Source organism: Semicossyphus pulcher, unplaced genomic scaffold (assembly GCF_022749685.1).
Source record: "Semicossyphus pulcher isolate SPU_LCO1_2020_fin unplaced genomic scaffold, fSemPul1.0.p SCAF_13, whole genome shotgun sequence".
In the NCBI taxonomy this organism is placed as follows: domain Eukaryota; kingdom Metazoa; phylum Chordata; class Actinopteri; order Labriformes; family Labridae; genus Semicossyphus; species Semicossyphus pulcher.
In genome coordinates, this window is record NW_027211637.1 from 22,563,236 (window position 1) to 22,578,289 (window position 15,054).

Consider the following 15,054-nt stretch of genomic DNA (forward strand, 5'->3'; position numbering starts at 1 on the left):
CTTTTCTGGAACAGAAGAAAAAGGACCCCCACAACCTGCCGTCGTCCACATGTTTAGGTTTTTTTCAGCTTGGGTGAGGGGTTGTCCCTCATCACTTAGAGATAGCAATTACTCAGAAATTAAGAGCCATTACTACGGAAGCAGCTTGTCAAAGCCACTCAGGGGAAAGGGAGACCTGCACATTAGGAAATATTCAGGGTCAGGTCAGGGGCACGGACCTCTTCCCTTTAGATCCTGGCTCCCACACACTCTGACCAGGCCTTCACACTGTGAAAGAAGGACCGCAGTGCATTCACAAACACACACAGCAGGCCTGCCAGCAGCTCTTGAAGGTGGGGACTCGGGATGACCTAATAGTTTTAGAATCTAAGCACATTTCTCTGTTTTAACAACAAACTGACATGACTGCAGGATGATGCAACGAAGAGAGTGAAACAGGTTGTGAAGAGTTATTGATGTCGTATTTTCTCATCTTATTTATGTTTTGTCATTTCAATGTTTGGAGCTTTAAAAAGTGCACGGCATTTAACGCATCAGTCTTAGCCCTAAAACACATGTTAGCCAGCTTTATGGTTAAACAAAAGTATATATAGAAATCACTTCCACATGATGGCTGACAGATACAATACATTTATGGTTTCTCCTGGACTCTAACCACAGCTTATTACCACCCCCACCCCACCCCAAACCCCATCCAACTGAAAATACCACCCACACAATACAGTAGACACACCTTCAGACAAGTAGCAGCAAGTTCACATAAAGGGTCTCATTACTGAGAGCCACAGAGGGTGCTAACGGGGATTTTTCTTAACACCACCAGCGTATTAGGCCTATTTCCTTTACGCCAATGAGGTGCAAACTGGCCCACACACATTCCTGGATCTTATTAATGAACGAGGCTTGCAAATGTGAACTGACCTTCAGTGTGAAGAAAAGACTAGCTGCTTGCAGTCATTTCAAGGCTGCTTTGTGCCTGTAAGTACATCAGAAAGGCAGAGAGGGAAAGATTTAGCAAATCAAGCCAAGAAGCAAATCACAAGATGTTGTATGAATAAGATATTCATAAATGCAGAATGACTGACTGTTGACACTAAAGTGCAAATTTGTTATATATAAGCAAATCCTTTAGGCCTACAAATAAAAGTCATGCATTCACAATTTAAAAAAGGAATGTAAAAGTATGGCAATGTGAGCAACAAAATTGGCTGTATAAAAAGTATTTCTGGTGTGCAAGAACTTTGAATAAATAAAAGAAATAAATAAAAGTTAATTAGACTACATTAGCTCTGAAACACAGTCAAGTACAATAACTTTAAGAAGCACAAAAGTGTACATGCTCCGGTAACGTCTTAGTCCTAGTATCTTATAACAGTGGTGAAGTGGCTACAGTGCTCAAATAAATGTACGTAGCTACTTTTACCTCTTGATGTATAGGAGGCACGAACAAAACGGGGCTAGGTCTACATATTGGAGCTGTGCACTTGTATCCCATTCAGAATTACTGCATTTATGTGTACCATGTGGTGAAAGTCGTCTTACCCGTGGTAATACAGGGAAAGAGAAATTGACGTATATTTGTTCAGGTTCTGTAGGTAGGTTAGTAAGAGAGGTGCGCAAATCTCGCGATACTTCCACCAAACCCCTAAGCGGGAACATCATAATGTCATTTATTTAGAGTCCATTAATTAATACATAATGGGGTCCCGAGTTACAGAGCTGTTTTCTGAAATTGACAAGCTCCGTGCTCAACTGCTGAGCAATGTCGAAGTGGCGACGGACTGCCAGCGTGTTGAAGAAGAAATAACCCAGTAAGTTCCTAATCAGCTGCTCCAGCTGACAGTTAAAAGGATGTTGAATAATTTTAGCTAACACCAAAGTTTCATCCATCCTACTTTTTGCTGGTGTGATTAACATGTGCCAACGCGGTTTTCAAGCAGCAGTATCATAGATTAATATAGCTGGTACTTCACTAGTATGTTCAAAAGTGCAATGTTACTATATTTCGGTCTGTGTTACGATGAGGTTAGGGTGCCGATAGCTACTTCGCTAGCGTTAGCTGTGAACGTGCGTGAACCAAGACATTACGGTAGCATCATGCTAGCGTCACTTTGTTAGTAACATTTACAGATAGGGTTTCTTGGGATAAAATAATCAATTAATGTCTGTGTCTGACCAACCTGTTTAGAGTTTGTTTGCTTTGAAAAACATTAGTATAGCTTAATTGTTTTTTCCCAATAAACTTTATCCCTCAGGTTTGACTTGTAGGTTGTACATTTTTAGTCAAAAATACAAAAACATTAACCAGATAAAAGACTTTGTGGAAGAGTCCATATTCATCTCTATTTTTGCAATCACAATCAGCACTAATTACTGTGTTTGGTTTTTAGGTAACCTAGCTGACTGCTGCATTTTTAATGTTTTTTATATGTTGCCATCCTCACTGTATCTTTTTTTCCAGCAGGGAAATTTTGACCCGAATTGAAAATGTAATCCTTGGAATCGTGACAAGTCTGTCCAAAGATGAGGCCCCTGTCTTGGCACTGCCCAACAGATCCAGCTGGGCCAACGTCAGGTAATTTTATTTTAAACACACTGTGTAGCATGAAAGTTGTTACTCCCCACCCTGAACACTGCAGTCGTTCACACACTGACTGTGTGGGATCCGTGTTAGCTGTATGACCTTTAAAAGACAAACACAAGCAGGCATGTAAAAGAAATAGATAGAAATAGCTGTGTAAAGAAATACATAAACATTTCTCTTCATAGTTTTTTTATGTGGCCGGTTAGGCCACACAAGATGATCATATTTCTGTTTCATTCTGTGAAAGAGGACACACAGAGGAATTTATATAAGGGGTGTTTCAAGCAGGCTGCATGGGCAACCAGGTGGTAGGAAAAAAATAAAACTAGCAGCATGGGGTCTGCAAGATTGAAGTTTAAATAACTTCCTGCTGCTTAAAGATGACAGAGTGATAAGGAATTGAAAACACTGGACTACAAACACACACACAGACAGACATTCATAAACAAAGTTTACAAAGGCCTTTAATGTGACTAGGCTGCATAGACCAAATGCTCAGAACAAAGTCAACTGTCTGGTCTTGTTTGGATCAAACCTTGCTTTAAAGCTTGCTTAAAGCGCATCCTGGCTCAGCTCTTTCAAATGTGAGAATCCGGCAGATTGAGCACCAAAGAGGAGTCAGGACCGTGAGGTAGGCGGGAGGTCTTCTCACAGGTAGCCCTCGGGCTGTGGGGAATTTAAGATGGCTTACAGGTGGGGGAGAGGATTTTAAAAGCTGAAAAAGTAAATGTAACACGCACATACTTTGTTGATTTCTTTGATGCTCTCTTTTTCTCGCCCCCTTCTTTTCCTCTTGAATTTCTTTCATTGCTTCCCACTTAAGCTTTGACAGTGCCATCGGGCTTCAAATGAGTTCAGGAAGTTCTGTCACCACCATTAGGAGTGACTGTGCTTCGTCTGTCACTAAATTTGGTAAGAAGGCGCACACGCCTTGTTGCTATTTCCTTTCATTTTGCTTCATATGCGACTTTTCTGTTCTTGACAGCTGCCATTCCTTTTATTCCAAGAGCATTCAGGGTTTTTCTGCACTTCATGTGTTTTTCATTTATATTTATTGTGAACATATGCAGAAACTGCACAAACAGCAGTAAAAGTCAGACTGGGTTTGAGGTGACAAATTAGCAGAGACTGAATACGTGGAAAGCGGCTTTCGGGGATCGGTTTACCGCAGGAATATCCTAATGAAGAACAGCAAATCCTTTAAAGAATGTGACGTAACCCTCAGAGTTAGTTAAGAGATTAAAGTTCAGGAGAACATTATTGACATGTTTTATTTGTTTAATTTAAAGCACAAATTGTCAACATTCTGATGGTCATCTACAGACTTGTGCAGAGCAACTCTTATTCTACCAAAAGGTAAAAATTAAAAGTAAAATATCACTTAAAACAGATTAAAAAAACAGATGTTGATGGCTGTTTTTTTCACCTGTTATTGCTGAATTACACTTTGCTTCCACAGAGACATCTATTACAACAATACACAGCTGTTTGGTTCACAAAAAACAGTTGACAGCATAGTGGATGATATATCCTGCATGCTAAAGGTTCCTCGCAGATCACTCCATGTGGTGAGTGTGCATACATGTTAATGCAAGGACAATGTACATGGTCTGTGATTGTAAAAAAAAAAATACAACCCTCAGTAATAGTTAATTTAATTTGGATATGCTTTGTTATAATGTCCAGCTCGTACACATGGCACATATTAGTCTGTTCTTCTTCAAATGTTTGGAAGCACCTGTGGAAAAAATGTGGTCCAGCTGATCAAACTGAAATAGAATTAAGAGTTTAAAGAGGCAGAAGCATGAATATAGGTTGATACAAGCATGCATTAACCTGCGTGTGTGTCTCCTTACTTTTTTGTCAACAGTTGGCCACGGCCAAAGGATTGATCTCAGGTGATCTATGTTACTTGGAAGAGGACGGCACGAGGATTGACTGCCGCTCCAGCTCTGCTGTAAATCTCAAAAACCTAAACTGCCTCACTGGCTGAAACGCTTCACCTTATTTTAATGCACTGAGAAACATTACATCGCCTTTGACTTAACGGTATCCTGTGGAGTTTCGTTTTTAAAGAGAATTTTTTGAATTATATTTGTTGCTTACTCAAAACATTCCATGTTTAAAACAGCTCCTTTAATGTTTTGGAAACTTGTTTGTTTGTTTTAAGTTGAGCTTCCTGTCCTCTTTTTAGTCTGAACAAATTACTGACATCAGCTTACCACCATCTGCAGTTGGCAGAGATGTGTACCGTTAAACCCTGTAGTGCGTGGCATGCATGTGTTGCTAGAACATGTGATTCAAACAATATGCTAACATGAATCTGCAGCACCATGGGGTGTCAACAGCTCCACAGGGTACCTTGTTTTCCCTACCAAACCAGTGATAGCACTGCAAGGCTTTTACTAGTTTTACAGCTTTATTTTTGTCGTAGGCTGTCGCAGTTTCATCAAACATCGGTGGGATTAGAAGTATCCTTTGTGATTTGTTTGTGAATCTTCTCTCCTTAGTTGCTCAGTATGTTGAATATTATATATTCCTTTGTGTGTGAGGAGGACATTAGTTTGCACTGTGGCTGTTTCCCTTGATCGTGTACAGATATCGTATCATCTGCAAAGTTTGTCATGATAGTGGAGAAGGATGCAACGTTTCAGAGACTCCTGGATGACGACTTCTGCACAAAGCTCTCTCCCTGCATCATGATCACAGTGTGTTTACTTCAATTAATTTGTGATGCAATGTGTCGTATTAGTTTCCTGTATACGTCACAGGTGTGTTTGCGTGTCTCAGGGAAAAGGCGTGCCAGACGTGAACAGCAGGTTGATGGTGAGGAAGCTTTGGGACACGCTGCGTGTCCCCATCTTCGCTCTGGTGGATGCCGACCCTCATGGTACATCTGCCTTGAGTTCAAACCAGTATAACCTCTCACGCATACTTTGCATATTTCCACTAATTTAACAACACTTGACTCACTTTTCGTCTCCACGCACACACAGTAGGGTTGCATGTCTCGCTAAGCCGGCAGATGTTAGCACCTGTCCGCTACGTCATGCTGCGTAGTCTGACTGTTATTTCCGCTGGCGTGATCTCGTCCAGGCGGGATGGCTCAGTTCCCTTCATCCTCCATACCTCCAACCCTTTTCCCATTGCATGGCGAGACACATATGTAATGCTTTACTTTGTTCAAAGCTCCGTTACACATCTCTGCAGGATAATTGCTCTGGTATGCCAGTGATTGTGGCGTGTCTCTGTCTCTCCTGATTTTCCCAGGGATTGAGATCATGTGTATCTACAAGTATGGATCAGTGGTGAGTCCCAACACGCTAGTGTCCCCTGTACTGTATATTATCCACTGTGGCCTGTTCAGTGTCACACTGTTAGCAAAGAGTAATTATATCCTCTTTGAGTAGAAGAACGGACCAATCGTCAAGCTGACATGTAATGTTTCTGTTGCGTTCATTAGCGTTATTGTGAGCATATGTTGGTCATGACCACATTACGAAAGTACAGTGCTGATTCTGTGTGTTTATTTAAGATATACTCCGTGCATAAACACGTGTTTCTGTGTGTGTGTGTGACTGGGCGTGTGTTTGTGTGCGCGTTACTTTTCCACAGGCCATGTCGTTTGAGGCCCACAGCCTGACCGTCCCCAGCGTTATGTGGCTAGGCCTCCTCCCCTCTGACCTCCAGAGGTTTGGACTCAACATTCGCTACTTCCGACTTCCTCCACCCGCCTCTAATTGGGTTTATATTCTGGGGACATTTAGATTGTTTGTTTTGGTTTCTGTTGCTGTCGCCCTCACTTTTTTTTCCTCCTTCAATGAACTGCGTCTGAGAGTATATTGAGTTTTAAGTATACGTCCCCTTGAACAAATTTAGAGATTTGACATACATTTAATTGTAGTGTGTGCAGTTTTTCCTCTTATGCGTCCCCCTAAACATACATATAATAACTCCTCTATGCGAGTCCATTAAGAACGGGAGGAAACATGCTGTAGGGGCAACATCCATCAACAGAACCGCCTGCTGGCTGCTGCCATTCTCAGGAAATTAATTTAGTAAGGTGTAGTAAAATCAACACTTCATTCTTCAGGTTGCGGGTTCCAGAGGATGCCCTGATCCCCCTCACCACGAGGGACGAAAGCAAACTCGACAGCCTCCTGAAAAGGCCGTACTTAACCAGCCAGCCAGACTGGCAGAGAGAGGTGAGAGAAGAGAGAAAGAGAGGGAATTTGCTGTGCTGGTGAAAACAAGAATATATTTCAGTTTCTCACGGGATGTTGAACAGTAAATAGGAGGTAAAAGTAGAACGAAAATGCTGTGATATTTAATTTTGTGCATGCCATACACCCCTAACCCCCTAAACTCAGTGTGAGCTGCTTGGAAATTGATGGTCTGAAAGAGAAGGAGTTCTACCTCAGAGGTTTAAACAGTTTTAACATTTTGCTCATGTGACACACGGCGCAGGAATGTGTGCGAGAGGACTCTTAGCTCGCTGGTACTAAGTATATAGAACAGCTACTTTGTTTTGGAGTGGCTGTAAAAGAAACACCTGATGATTTATGCCTGTTTGCACAGCTTCTCCACGAGCTCCTTAAGCTTGCCGGTTTGCTCTTGTTGTAGATGGAACTGATGCAGCAGACTAAGGTCAAGGCTGAAATACAGTCGCTGGCAGCCATTGCTCCTGATTTCCTCACCAACATCTACCTGCCCAACAAGCTGCGTTACGGCGGCTGGGTATGAGCACAATGCTGCCACTTAGTGGGATAACACGTGCACTGCTAAGGCTGCTTGCAAAACTAAAGAAAGCTCTCTATGCAACTGTCCTTTACGACCTTCTCTGACAGATTGACATGTGAAGTTGGTTTAGTTTGCAATGTTTGCATTCTTTTTTAGTGACCGTGTGTGTTTATGTTTGCTAATTGTTTTTGTCATGTCTCATCCAATCATTAAAACCCTTTACTTCCATTGTAAAGGTTTGGATCTTGTTTATATTTCAAAGATGTTTGGACATGCTGTTGAAGTCATCAAACACACCAAGTCAGTTTCAGTCATGGGTTCAATTAGTTTCAATTGTTTCAGCATTGTCTTGCACGTTTTACAACCACAGAACACCCATTAAGTGAGCTCATTCAAAGACTGTCAGCACATGTGAGGGATGATTTAGTAGTTTGGAATTGGAGCATCAGTGAGGCTGTTCATTCATCAATACACTTTGTAAGGGTAAAAACTGTTGTTCTTTATAAGATCCTTTCTCCAGCAGATGGAGACAGTGTTCATTAAATAGGAGAGCAGGGCAATCTCATAAGCAACCCCTCAAGATCATACACATAATGCAGGAAAATCATCATCACAGACACACAATATACACAATTGAAAGCCCAAGTGCTTACATTTGGGTACTTGTCGATAGCGAGTACCAATATGAGTACTTAATGATATCATTAAAGTTCTCATAATGACTTTAAAAACATGTTTCATTTTCATTAGATGTTCCTCACTTTCTGACTGTAACAGTAAATAGACAAAATAAAACGACACTCAACTTTGCCTCTCCGCCTACCTGCTTAACTAACTGAAGGCTTACGTCAAGCCATAAAGTGGTTTTCAGGTGCAGTACGAGTACTACTAGCTCCGATACCGTCCGATACCCGATACTGGTACCGGTATCGATGCATCCCTAATTGAAAGCTCTAGTAGTTCGTAAATATATCTATGGCCTTGTGAAGAGTAGAGCAGGTTTCAATCATTCAGGTGTCATGTATAACTAGTATGCTAAGCAACCATTTTCAGCAACAGGGCTGTTCTAACTTGAAAGGTGAAAATCCCACAATATTACCTCACCACAAGAAATACGTCATAAAAAGATAGAAACATTTTTAAAAAGATGCAGGTACTGAGGAGAATGGCGCTTGTCTGTATTATATTATTGTATTAATCAGTATTAATAATGTAAACAGTACTTTAAAGTTGAAGTCGATACATTTTAAGCCTAACTGCTTTGTTTGTATTTAAGTGGTGTCATCTATTGAAGTACATCATGTTTTATAAGAGACTTGTAAATCAATTTGTCATATATAATTTGACAAAATAGTTGTGCACTAACTGTTGTGGAGTGAAATGATTCAGTAGGAAAAAAGTGCCTCTAAATCATTATTAGTATAAAGTGCCTAATTGTAAACATCTCCCAGTACAGTAAGAACAGTTTAAGTATAAGTCAAGTAATCAGTTGGGTCTAAAGTGGTATTCAGCGATGTTATTATTAAATAAATATGAAAAAGTTTTAATATCTCACATTAATCATATAAAATCATTTTAATTGTTGAGTTCAGACAAATATAAAATGAGTACGTTCTTTGTTTAATATACGATCTTTGGCTGTATTACATGACCGTCGGTGGGCGTGTCTTTATGCTTGTGCAACATACATTTACTACGTCACCGCAGTGCTGTAATTTCTCCGGCTGAAGTTTCAGTAACGTGCCACAAGATTTGTCTAGACTGATAACTGTCGAGGAGGAACAAAAGACTGAGCGCCGTTTCATCGTAAAGACGGAACCAGGTGAGTTAAACCAGGTTTGTTAATTTTTTACAGAGTCGTGAGTGAATATGGCAGAGGCAGCTTTCCTGCCATGTGTTCAGTGTCGTGTCCAGCTGCTCCAAGATAGTAACTGTTTTGGCTGTGTTGGCTTGATGAGCTTGTACTGATCAAAGCTGGTTTTAAGAAATACCTTTTCAGTTTTAGTGGAAACTTATTTATTTTAATGATATGTGTTGCTATAAGCTTCAATCTTTGCTAAAAGCCTACAGAGAAATTCATATTTTAGACTGAACATTTATTTCTGTTTATACCAGTTTGACGCTTATTATCTGTTGTAATTGATTATATCATCGGTGCCGTTGTAAGGAAAGGTGTCCTTTTATAATAAAAATGAGTATTATAATGTAATGGGCCATATATTTTATAATAAATAGTAAAGAAATAAAGTATTCAACAAGAAGATTTAATACGTGGGATCATGTTTTACTTCTAGGATCTTATGACAGGCCCTGAGACCCAGCCCCTGTTGTGTAATATGTGGTATGGTGGGGGCTCAGTCTGTCACGTTACATGTGTTTTGTCTCAAGTGAAGCCAGATTGCTCTTCTCCTAGGTAAGGCTATTCAGTTGTAGAAACAGGACAGGTCCTTGAGAGGCCTTCCCTTTTCCACATGTCAAGGACAGCTGACTACACGGCACAGGGAATGAGAGTAGTCTCTTGAGCTTTTGCCAGAACATCGTCTGTGGTCTAGCTGGGCATAAATTAGCGTGGCAGTCATGTTTCGCAAGACATTTTTCGTCTTTAACATCAAGGTGGACTGGGATTTTGTCAGGTAAAAGATGATACTTGTAGACAGGATCCGGCTTTCTTAAAAAAGTCGCAGGAAAATAATCTGTCTGTCTTTTTTAACGCCCTCCTTTTTCTCCTTTATTTTAGGTCAAGAGTATCTCATATGGACGCAGTGATCCGCCGGTGCCCTTTCCTCACTGTTGTGCCCAGCATTCGCCTGCAGCTCGCTGGGAAGTCATCCTTGGTGAGCTATGCCCAAAAGTGCCCTGTGATGAAGGAGCTGGCCTCCAGACCTCTAGCCAGAGCTCTGTCCTCCTCAGCTTCTGCATCCAAAGGCACTCCACCAAAGGATGGTCAGTTGATTGATTTGCATCCTTTTATACATGATGAAGATCCAGACAACTAATGATGACTTAATTTTGAACACATTTTTTATAGAGTCGTTAAGAAGTAATTTTTGTTCTTTAGATCAGAAGCATGGAGTCAAGTTACCCCCGGGTCATACCATGCCACCTGCTGGCCAGGCCATAGGCTCCAAGTGCCCGTTCCTGGCTGCAGAACTGGTGCAGAAAAACAACAGGGTTGTGAGAGAGGTCAGCATGGAGCTGCAAGAGGATGTTCAGGAGATGCACTCTGTCCACACACGTAAGCACTGCCACACCTGTAATTAGATACACACAGTAGGTCAGTTATGTAAATTGTGAACGGTCATTGTTGGGAGCAGATACAATCTGATGACATTTAAAGTGAATATAAAATGTAACATGTAACCGTGTGTATCTTTCTTGAACAGGGAAAAAAGATTTTTCAGTTGTGGATCTTATTGAGGCGGACAAGGCCAACATAAAAGCACCAAGAAACCTTCTTAAACCCATGTCTTCTAAACCTGCTCACCTGCTAAAAGATAATCTACCTGAGGGTGAGACAGACAATTTCTTCTTCATTAAGTTTAATTATCACATCATAATTCTCAAATTTAAAATATGAAACTACTCAAACCAATTTCCATCCATCAGCTGTCACCTTCCAGTACGACAAGTATTTTGAGAAGAAGATTGAGAGCAAGAAGACTGATCACACATACAGGGTGTTTAAGACGGTGAACCGTCGTGCCCTAACGTTCCCCATGGCGGACGACTACTCGGAGTCTCTTCGTGCAAAGAGAGACGTGTCTGTGTGGTGCAGCAACGACTATCTGGGCATGAGCCGCCACCCCAAAGTCACAGAGGCTATCACGTGAGTGTTTTTAAACATTAAACAGAAACCATAGCAAGATGGTGATAGTGAAATACAATAATATGATGGTTTCAAGATATTTAAACATGTTGTTTTTCTTAAAGGGAGACTTTACGAAAGCATGGTGCCGGTGCAGGAGGAACACGAAACATTTCAGGGACGAGCAAATTCCACGTGGATCTTGAATATGAGCTGGCTGACCTGCACGGCAAGGATGCCGCACTGCTGTTCACGTCCTGCTTTGTAGCCAATGACTCCACATTATTTACTCTGGCAAAAATGCTACCAGGTACATTCAATCAAGCTTGGAAATATGAAGACATGTCACCTAAAAGTTCTGTGCTTCTGCGTTGATTCAATATTGTTCTGTATTTTATAATAAGGATTTGTGATTGAGACTTAGGGAATCAAAGAAGTAACGTTTCCTCCATTTTTCTTTTCCTCCTGTAGGTTGTGAAATCTACTCTGACGCTGGAAACCATGCCTCAATGATCCAGGGTATTAGAAACAGTGGGGTCAAGAAGTTTATCTTCCGTCACAATGACGTCAGCCACCTACAAGAGCTGCTTGAGAAATCCGACCCCTCCACTCCAAAGATCGTTGCCTTTGAGACAGTGCACTCGATGGATGGTTAGTTCGCGCTCCTCCTTATTTAAAAGGATTAACATTAAATCCATGCTCTGTTTTATAAAGCTTTATCTATGCATTTAATAAGTATGGATAAAAAAATATGTGTGTGATATGTAATGTTAAATAGTCTGCTGTGCCCTTTACAGGTGCCGTGTGCCCACTAGAAGAGATGTGTGATGTTGCTCACCAGTTTGGTGCCATAACCTTTGTGGATGAGGTTCACGCTGTGGGCTTGTATGGTCCAAGGGGAGGAGGGATCGGGGACAGAGACAGAGTCATGCACAAGATGGACATCATCTCTGGTACCCTTGGTAAGTAAAACTTTTGCTAATGAGGGGAATCCTCTTATTACACCCTCACCAGTGCCATATGGGCCTCTCTGACTTGTTATGGGTTTCGTTTCCAGGCAAAGCATTTGGCTGTGTGGGAGGCTACATCGCCAGCACCAGCGCCCTGGTGGACACAGTTCGCTCCTACGCTGCAGGCTTCATCTTCACCACTTCCCTTCCTCCCATGCTGCTGGCAGGGGCGAGGGAGTCCATCAAAGTCCTGAAGAGTGAGGAGGGCCAGGCGCTCAGGAGGAAACATCAGAGGAGCGTCAAGTTGCTCAGACAAATGCTGATGGATTCAGGACTTCCTGTTGTCCACTGCCCAAGTCACATCATTCCTGTGCAGGTAAGAAAATGTGTGATTTATGAATTTAACTCTTGCTGGGTTCCATTCATAGAAAAGTCTAATATATCAGTGTTATGAGAGGCCTAAATTAAATTGCAAACAGTGTGAATCTGATATGTGATATATCTGTTTGGCAGGTGTTAGATGCAGAGAAGAACACAGAGATCTGCGACATCATGATGTCTCGTTACAACATCTACGTCCAGGCAATCAACTACCCCACTGTGGCTAAAGGAGAGGAGCTGCTGCGCATTGCCCCAACACCACACCACACCCCTCAGATGATGTACTACTTTGTCGGTATGCGCTCTGTAAAAAATGCTGCTTATCTCATTAATCAAACATATCCAAAAAGTGACCATTTTTTGTTTACATCAAATTCTGCAGTATTGAGAAAGTAAAATTACTTTATGTTTCTCAAGAACAAACCTTTTTGACACTGTTTTTGTCTCCATAGACCGGCTGGTGAAGACGTGGAAGGAGGTGGGTTTGGAGCTGAAGCCGCACTCCTCAGCAGAGTGTAACTTCTGCCAGCAGCCTCTCCACTTCGAGCTCATGAATGAGAGGGAGAAGTCGTACTTCAGAGGCCTCAGTCACATCATATCAGCAGTAGCTTGATTTTTAATTCGATATCATGAAGCATAAAACACTAAATCCACACAAAGCCCTACCTCCTTCTATTTAAGCTATTTCTTATATTTCTGTAATTTATTCACCACTAATGAATGCCGGGGTAAGGTGCTAATAAACTCTCTCGTGTTCACTTTAAAATCTAACTCTTTGTCTCGATACTTTTGCCTGTATGCTTTTTTTCTTAAATATATTATTTAGAATACAACAGCGTGCGTTTCATACTGTTTGGAGCATGCACCCAAAATGTCTACCACCGTATAAAAGAGTGACCATTTCTGTGAACAATAGGCTGCACTGACCCCACAGGGGGAAAAAACGTTCAACTAATTAATAGTTTTAATTTATAAATGAGGTTTAGAAATCTTGGAGAAACAATTATTTATTCAGTATGTTAGCATAGTAGTAGATAGCACCAGTAGTTCGCTTCCTCAAACAGCAAAGAATGTGGCTGTTAAAGGCTATAAAATGTATGTTTTTTTTCTAAGGCCAGCATAACAATCCCTAAATTTAAAAACATTTATTTACATAATAAACATAGTTATTTTTACTCTGATGTAAAACATGGTCTTGAGTAATACAGACAAGATTAGAAATTTGAGTCTGGAAAAGATAATAGAATGGAAGATAAAATAATCCTTTTATTTTAGGAATTCGGGATTCATTAAATTACTTCATAGAAAACAGTTATTGCTTTATAAAGGTTGTGAATACAGCTCCATGTGATACAGTGTTCAGTTTTCTGTCAGCACTTTGCATAATTTTATTCATATAGTATTATAGTATTCATAAATATATACGTTTGTATTTGTCCCATGCATACGTAACATCAGTGTTATGCATTGGATACCTTTTTTTAATACACAAATGCACAACAATTGACTGAGCTTTTTATACGGCACAAGATTTCAGAGCAGCTAAAAGGTCAAATTAACATTTTCGAACTCCTCATGCATGTTAAAGTCACGTGTCAGAGAAGGGCTTCTGTGCTTGTAACAAACAGCAGCCCAGGCAACCGTGCATTCTTTTGTGTTTTTATTGTTTCTTATAGGGATGCACGATATTATCGGCATGTTATCGGTATTGGCCGATATTGGCTTAAAAATGAAATATCGGATATCGGCCAACACGCCGATATACGCTGATATAATTAACCGATAAAATAATGGGCTGCGGCACGAAGAAGACTTGCGCGGCGCAGCGTGATGACGTCACGTGTGTATCGGCATATCGGCTATCGGCAAAAAATCCAATATCGTGCATCCCTAGTTTCTTATGCTGCCTTTGTCGAAAAAGAAAAATACTGAGAAAAAAAAACTGCATTATATGATATATCATATCACTGATTTTTGACTAATGTGCATCTTATGTGTTCAGCAAAAATCTAATCTGAAAAACATTTCATGCTAGAAGAATGAGCTGGCAGATGGGGTTAATATTGTGCAACCATTTCTTTCTGGTATCATACAATATTAACCTTTAACGTTTATACAGATATTTGCTGCACAACATGTGCTGTATATGTACACAAGTTCAGTAGATGCAGTGCTCCAACAAATCATAATCATAATCTCAACATAAATACCACCACAGCTGCTGGTTTAGCAAAAAGGCAGTGGAGTATCAAGTTGTGGTGTTCGTGTATAATCAGCTTAAGTACAGATTTGTGGTCATCCGGTCATTCATTCATGAAATGCTTGTCGTGGCGTTCTTGGTTCCACCACATGGAGGCATCCTGGCTCTCCTGTTTGCAGCTGTGAGGCTGTTACGTGAGACGCCTCCCTCCTTTGCAGATGACTCATAGCGGGTGCAGCAGCTTTCACCGTGAACCACTAGATGGTATCAATACAGAACAGGATATTGTGTTTCCCTTTCAGATAACATGGCAGATCATATTAGTTGTAATAAAATGCAGCAAATACGCTTCAGTGTGCGTCACAGCTTGTGTCAGTGAAGCAGACATGCAGAA

General features: G+C 40.9%; 2 protein-coding genes across 2 annotated transcripts; both read left to right on the plus strand.

Annotated features, from left to right (window-relative positions):
• Positions 1 to 1,698: 1,698 nt before the first annotated feature.
• On the plus strand, positions 1,699 to 7,327 carry spo11 (SPO11 initiator of meiotic double stranded breaks). The gene is made up of 13 exons (XM_069660146.1): positions 1,699 to 1,811; positions 2,462 to 2,575; positions 3,408 to 3,496; positions 3,874 to 3,940; positions 4,044 to 4,152; positions 4,455 to 4,541; positions 5,019 to 5,055; positions 5,183 to 5,292; positions 5,375 to 5,474; positions 5,855 to 5,892; positions 6,200 to 6,276; positions 6,678 to 6,789; positions 7,208 to 7,327. The coding sequence occupies exons 1-13, from the start codon at positions 1,699 to 1,701 to the stop codon at positions 7,325 to 7,327; spliced, it is 1,173 nt and encodes a 390-aa protein (XP_069516247.1).
• Positions 7,328 to 9,086: 1,759 nt separating this feature from the next.
• Positions 9,087 to 13,209, plus strand: LOC138589839 (5-aminolevulinate synthase, non-specific, mitochondrial-like). Its single transcript, XM_069660303.1, has 11 exons — positions 9,087 to 9,146; positions 10,062 to 10,267; positions 10,383 to 10,559; positions 10,708 to 10,833; positions 10,931 to 11,150; positions 11,255 to 11,439; positions 11,601 to 11,780; positions 11,927 to 12,091; positions 12,187 to 12,455; positions 12,593 to 12,755; positions 12,913 to 13,209. The coding sequence occupies exons 2-11, from the start codon at positions 10,078 to 10,080 to the stop codon at positions 13,071 to 13,073; spliced, it is 1,836 nt and encodes a 611-aa protein (XP_069516404.1). The 5' UTR covers positions 9,087 to 9,146; positions 10,062 to 10,077; the 3' UTR covers positions 13,074 to 13,209.
• Positions 13,210 to 15,054: the final 1,845 nt, after the last annotated feature.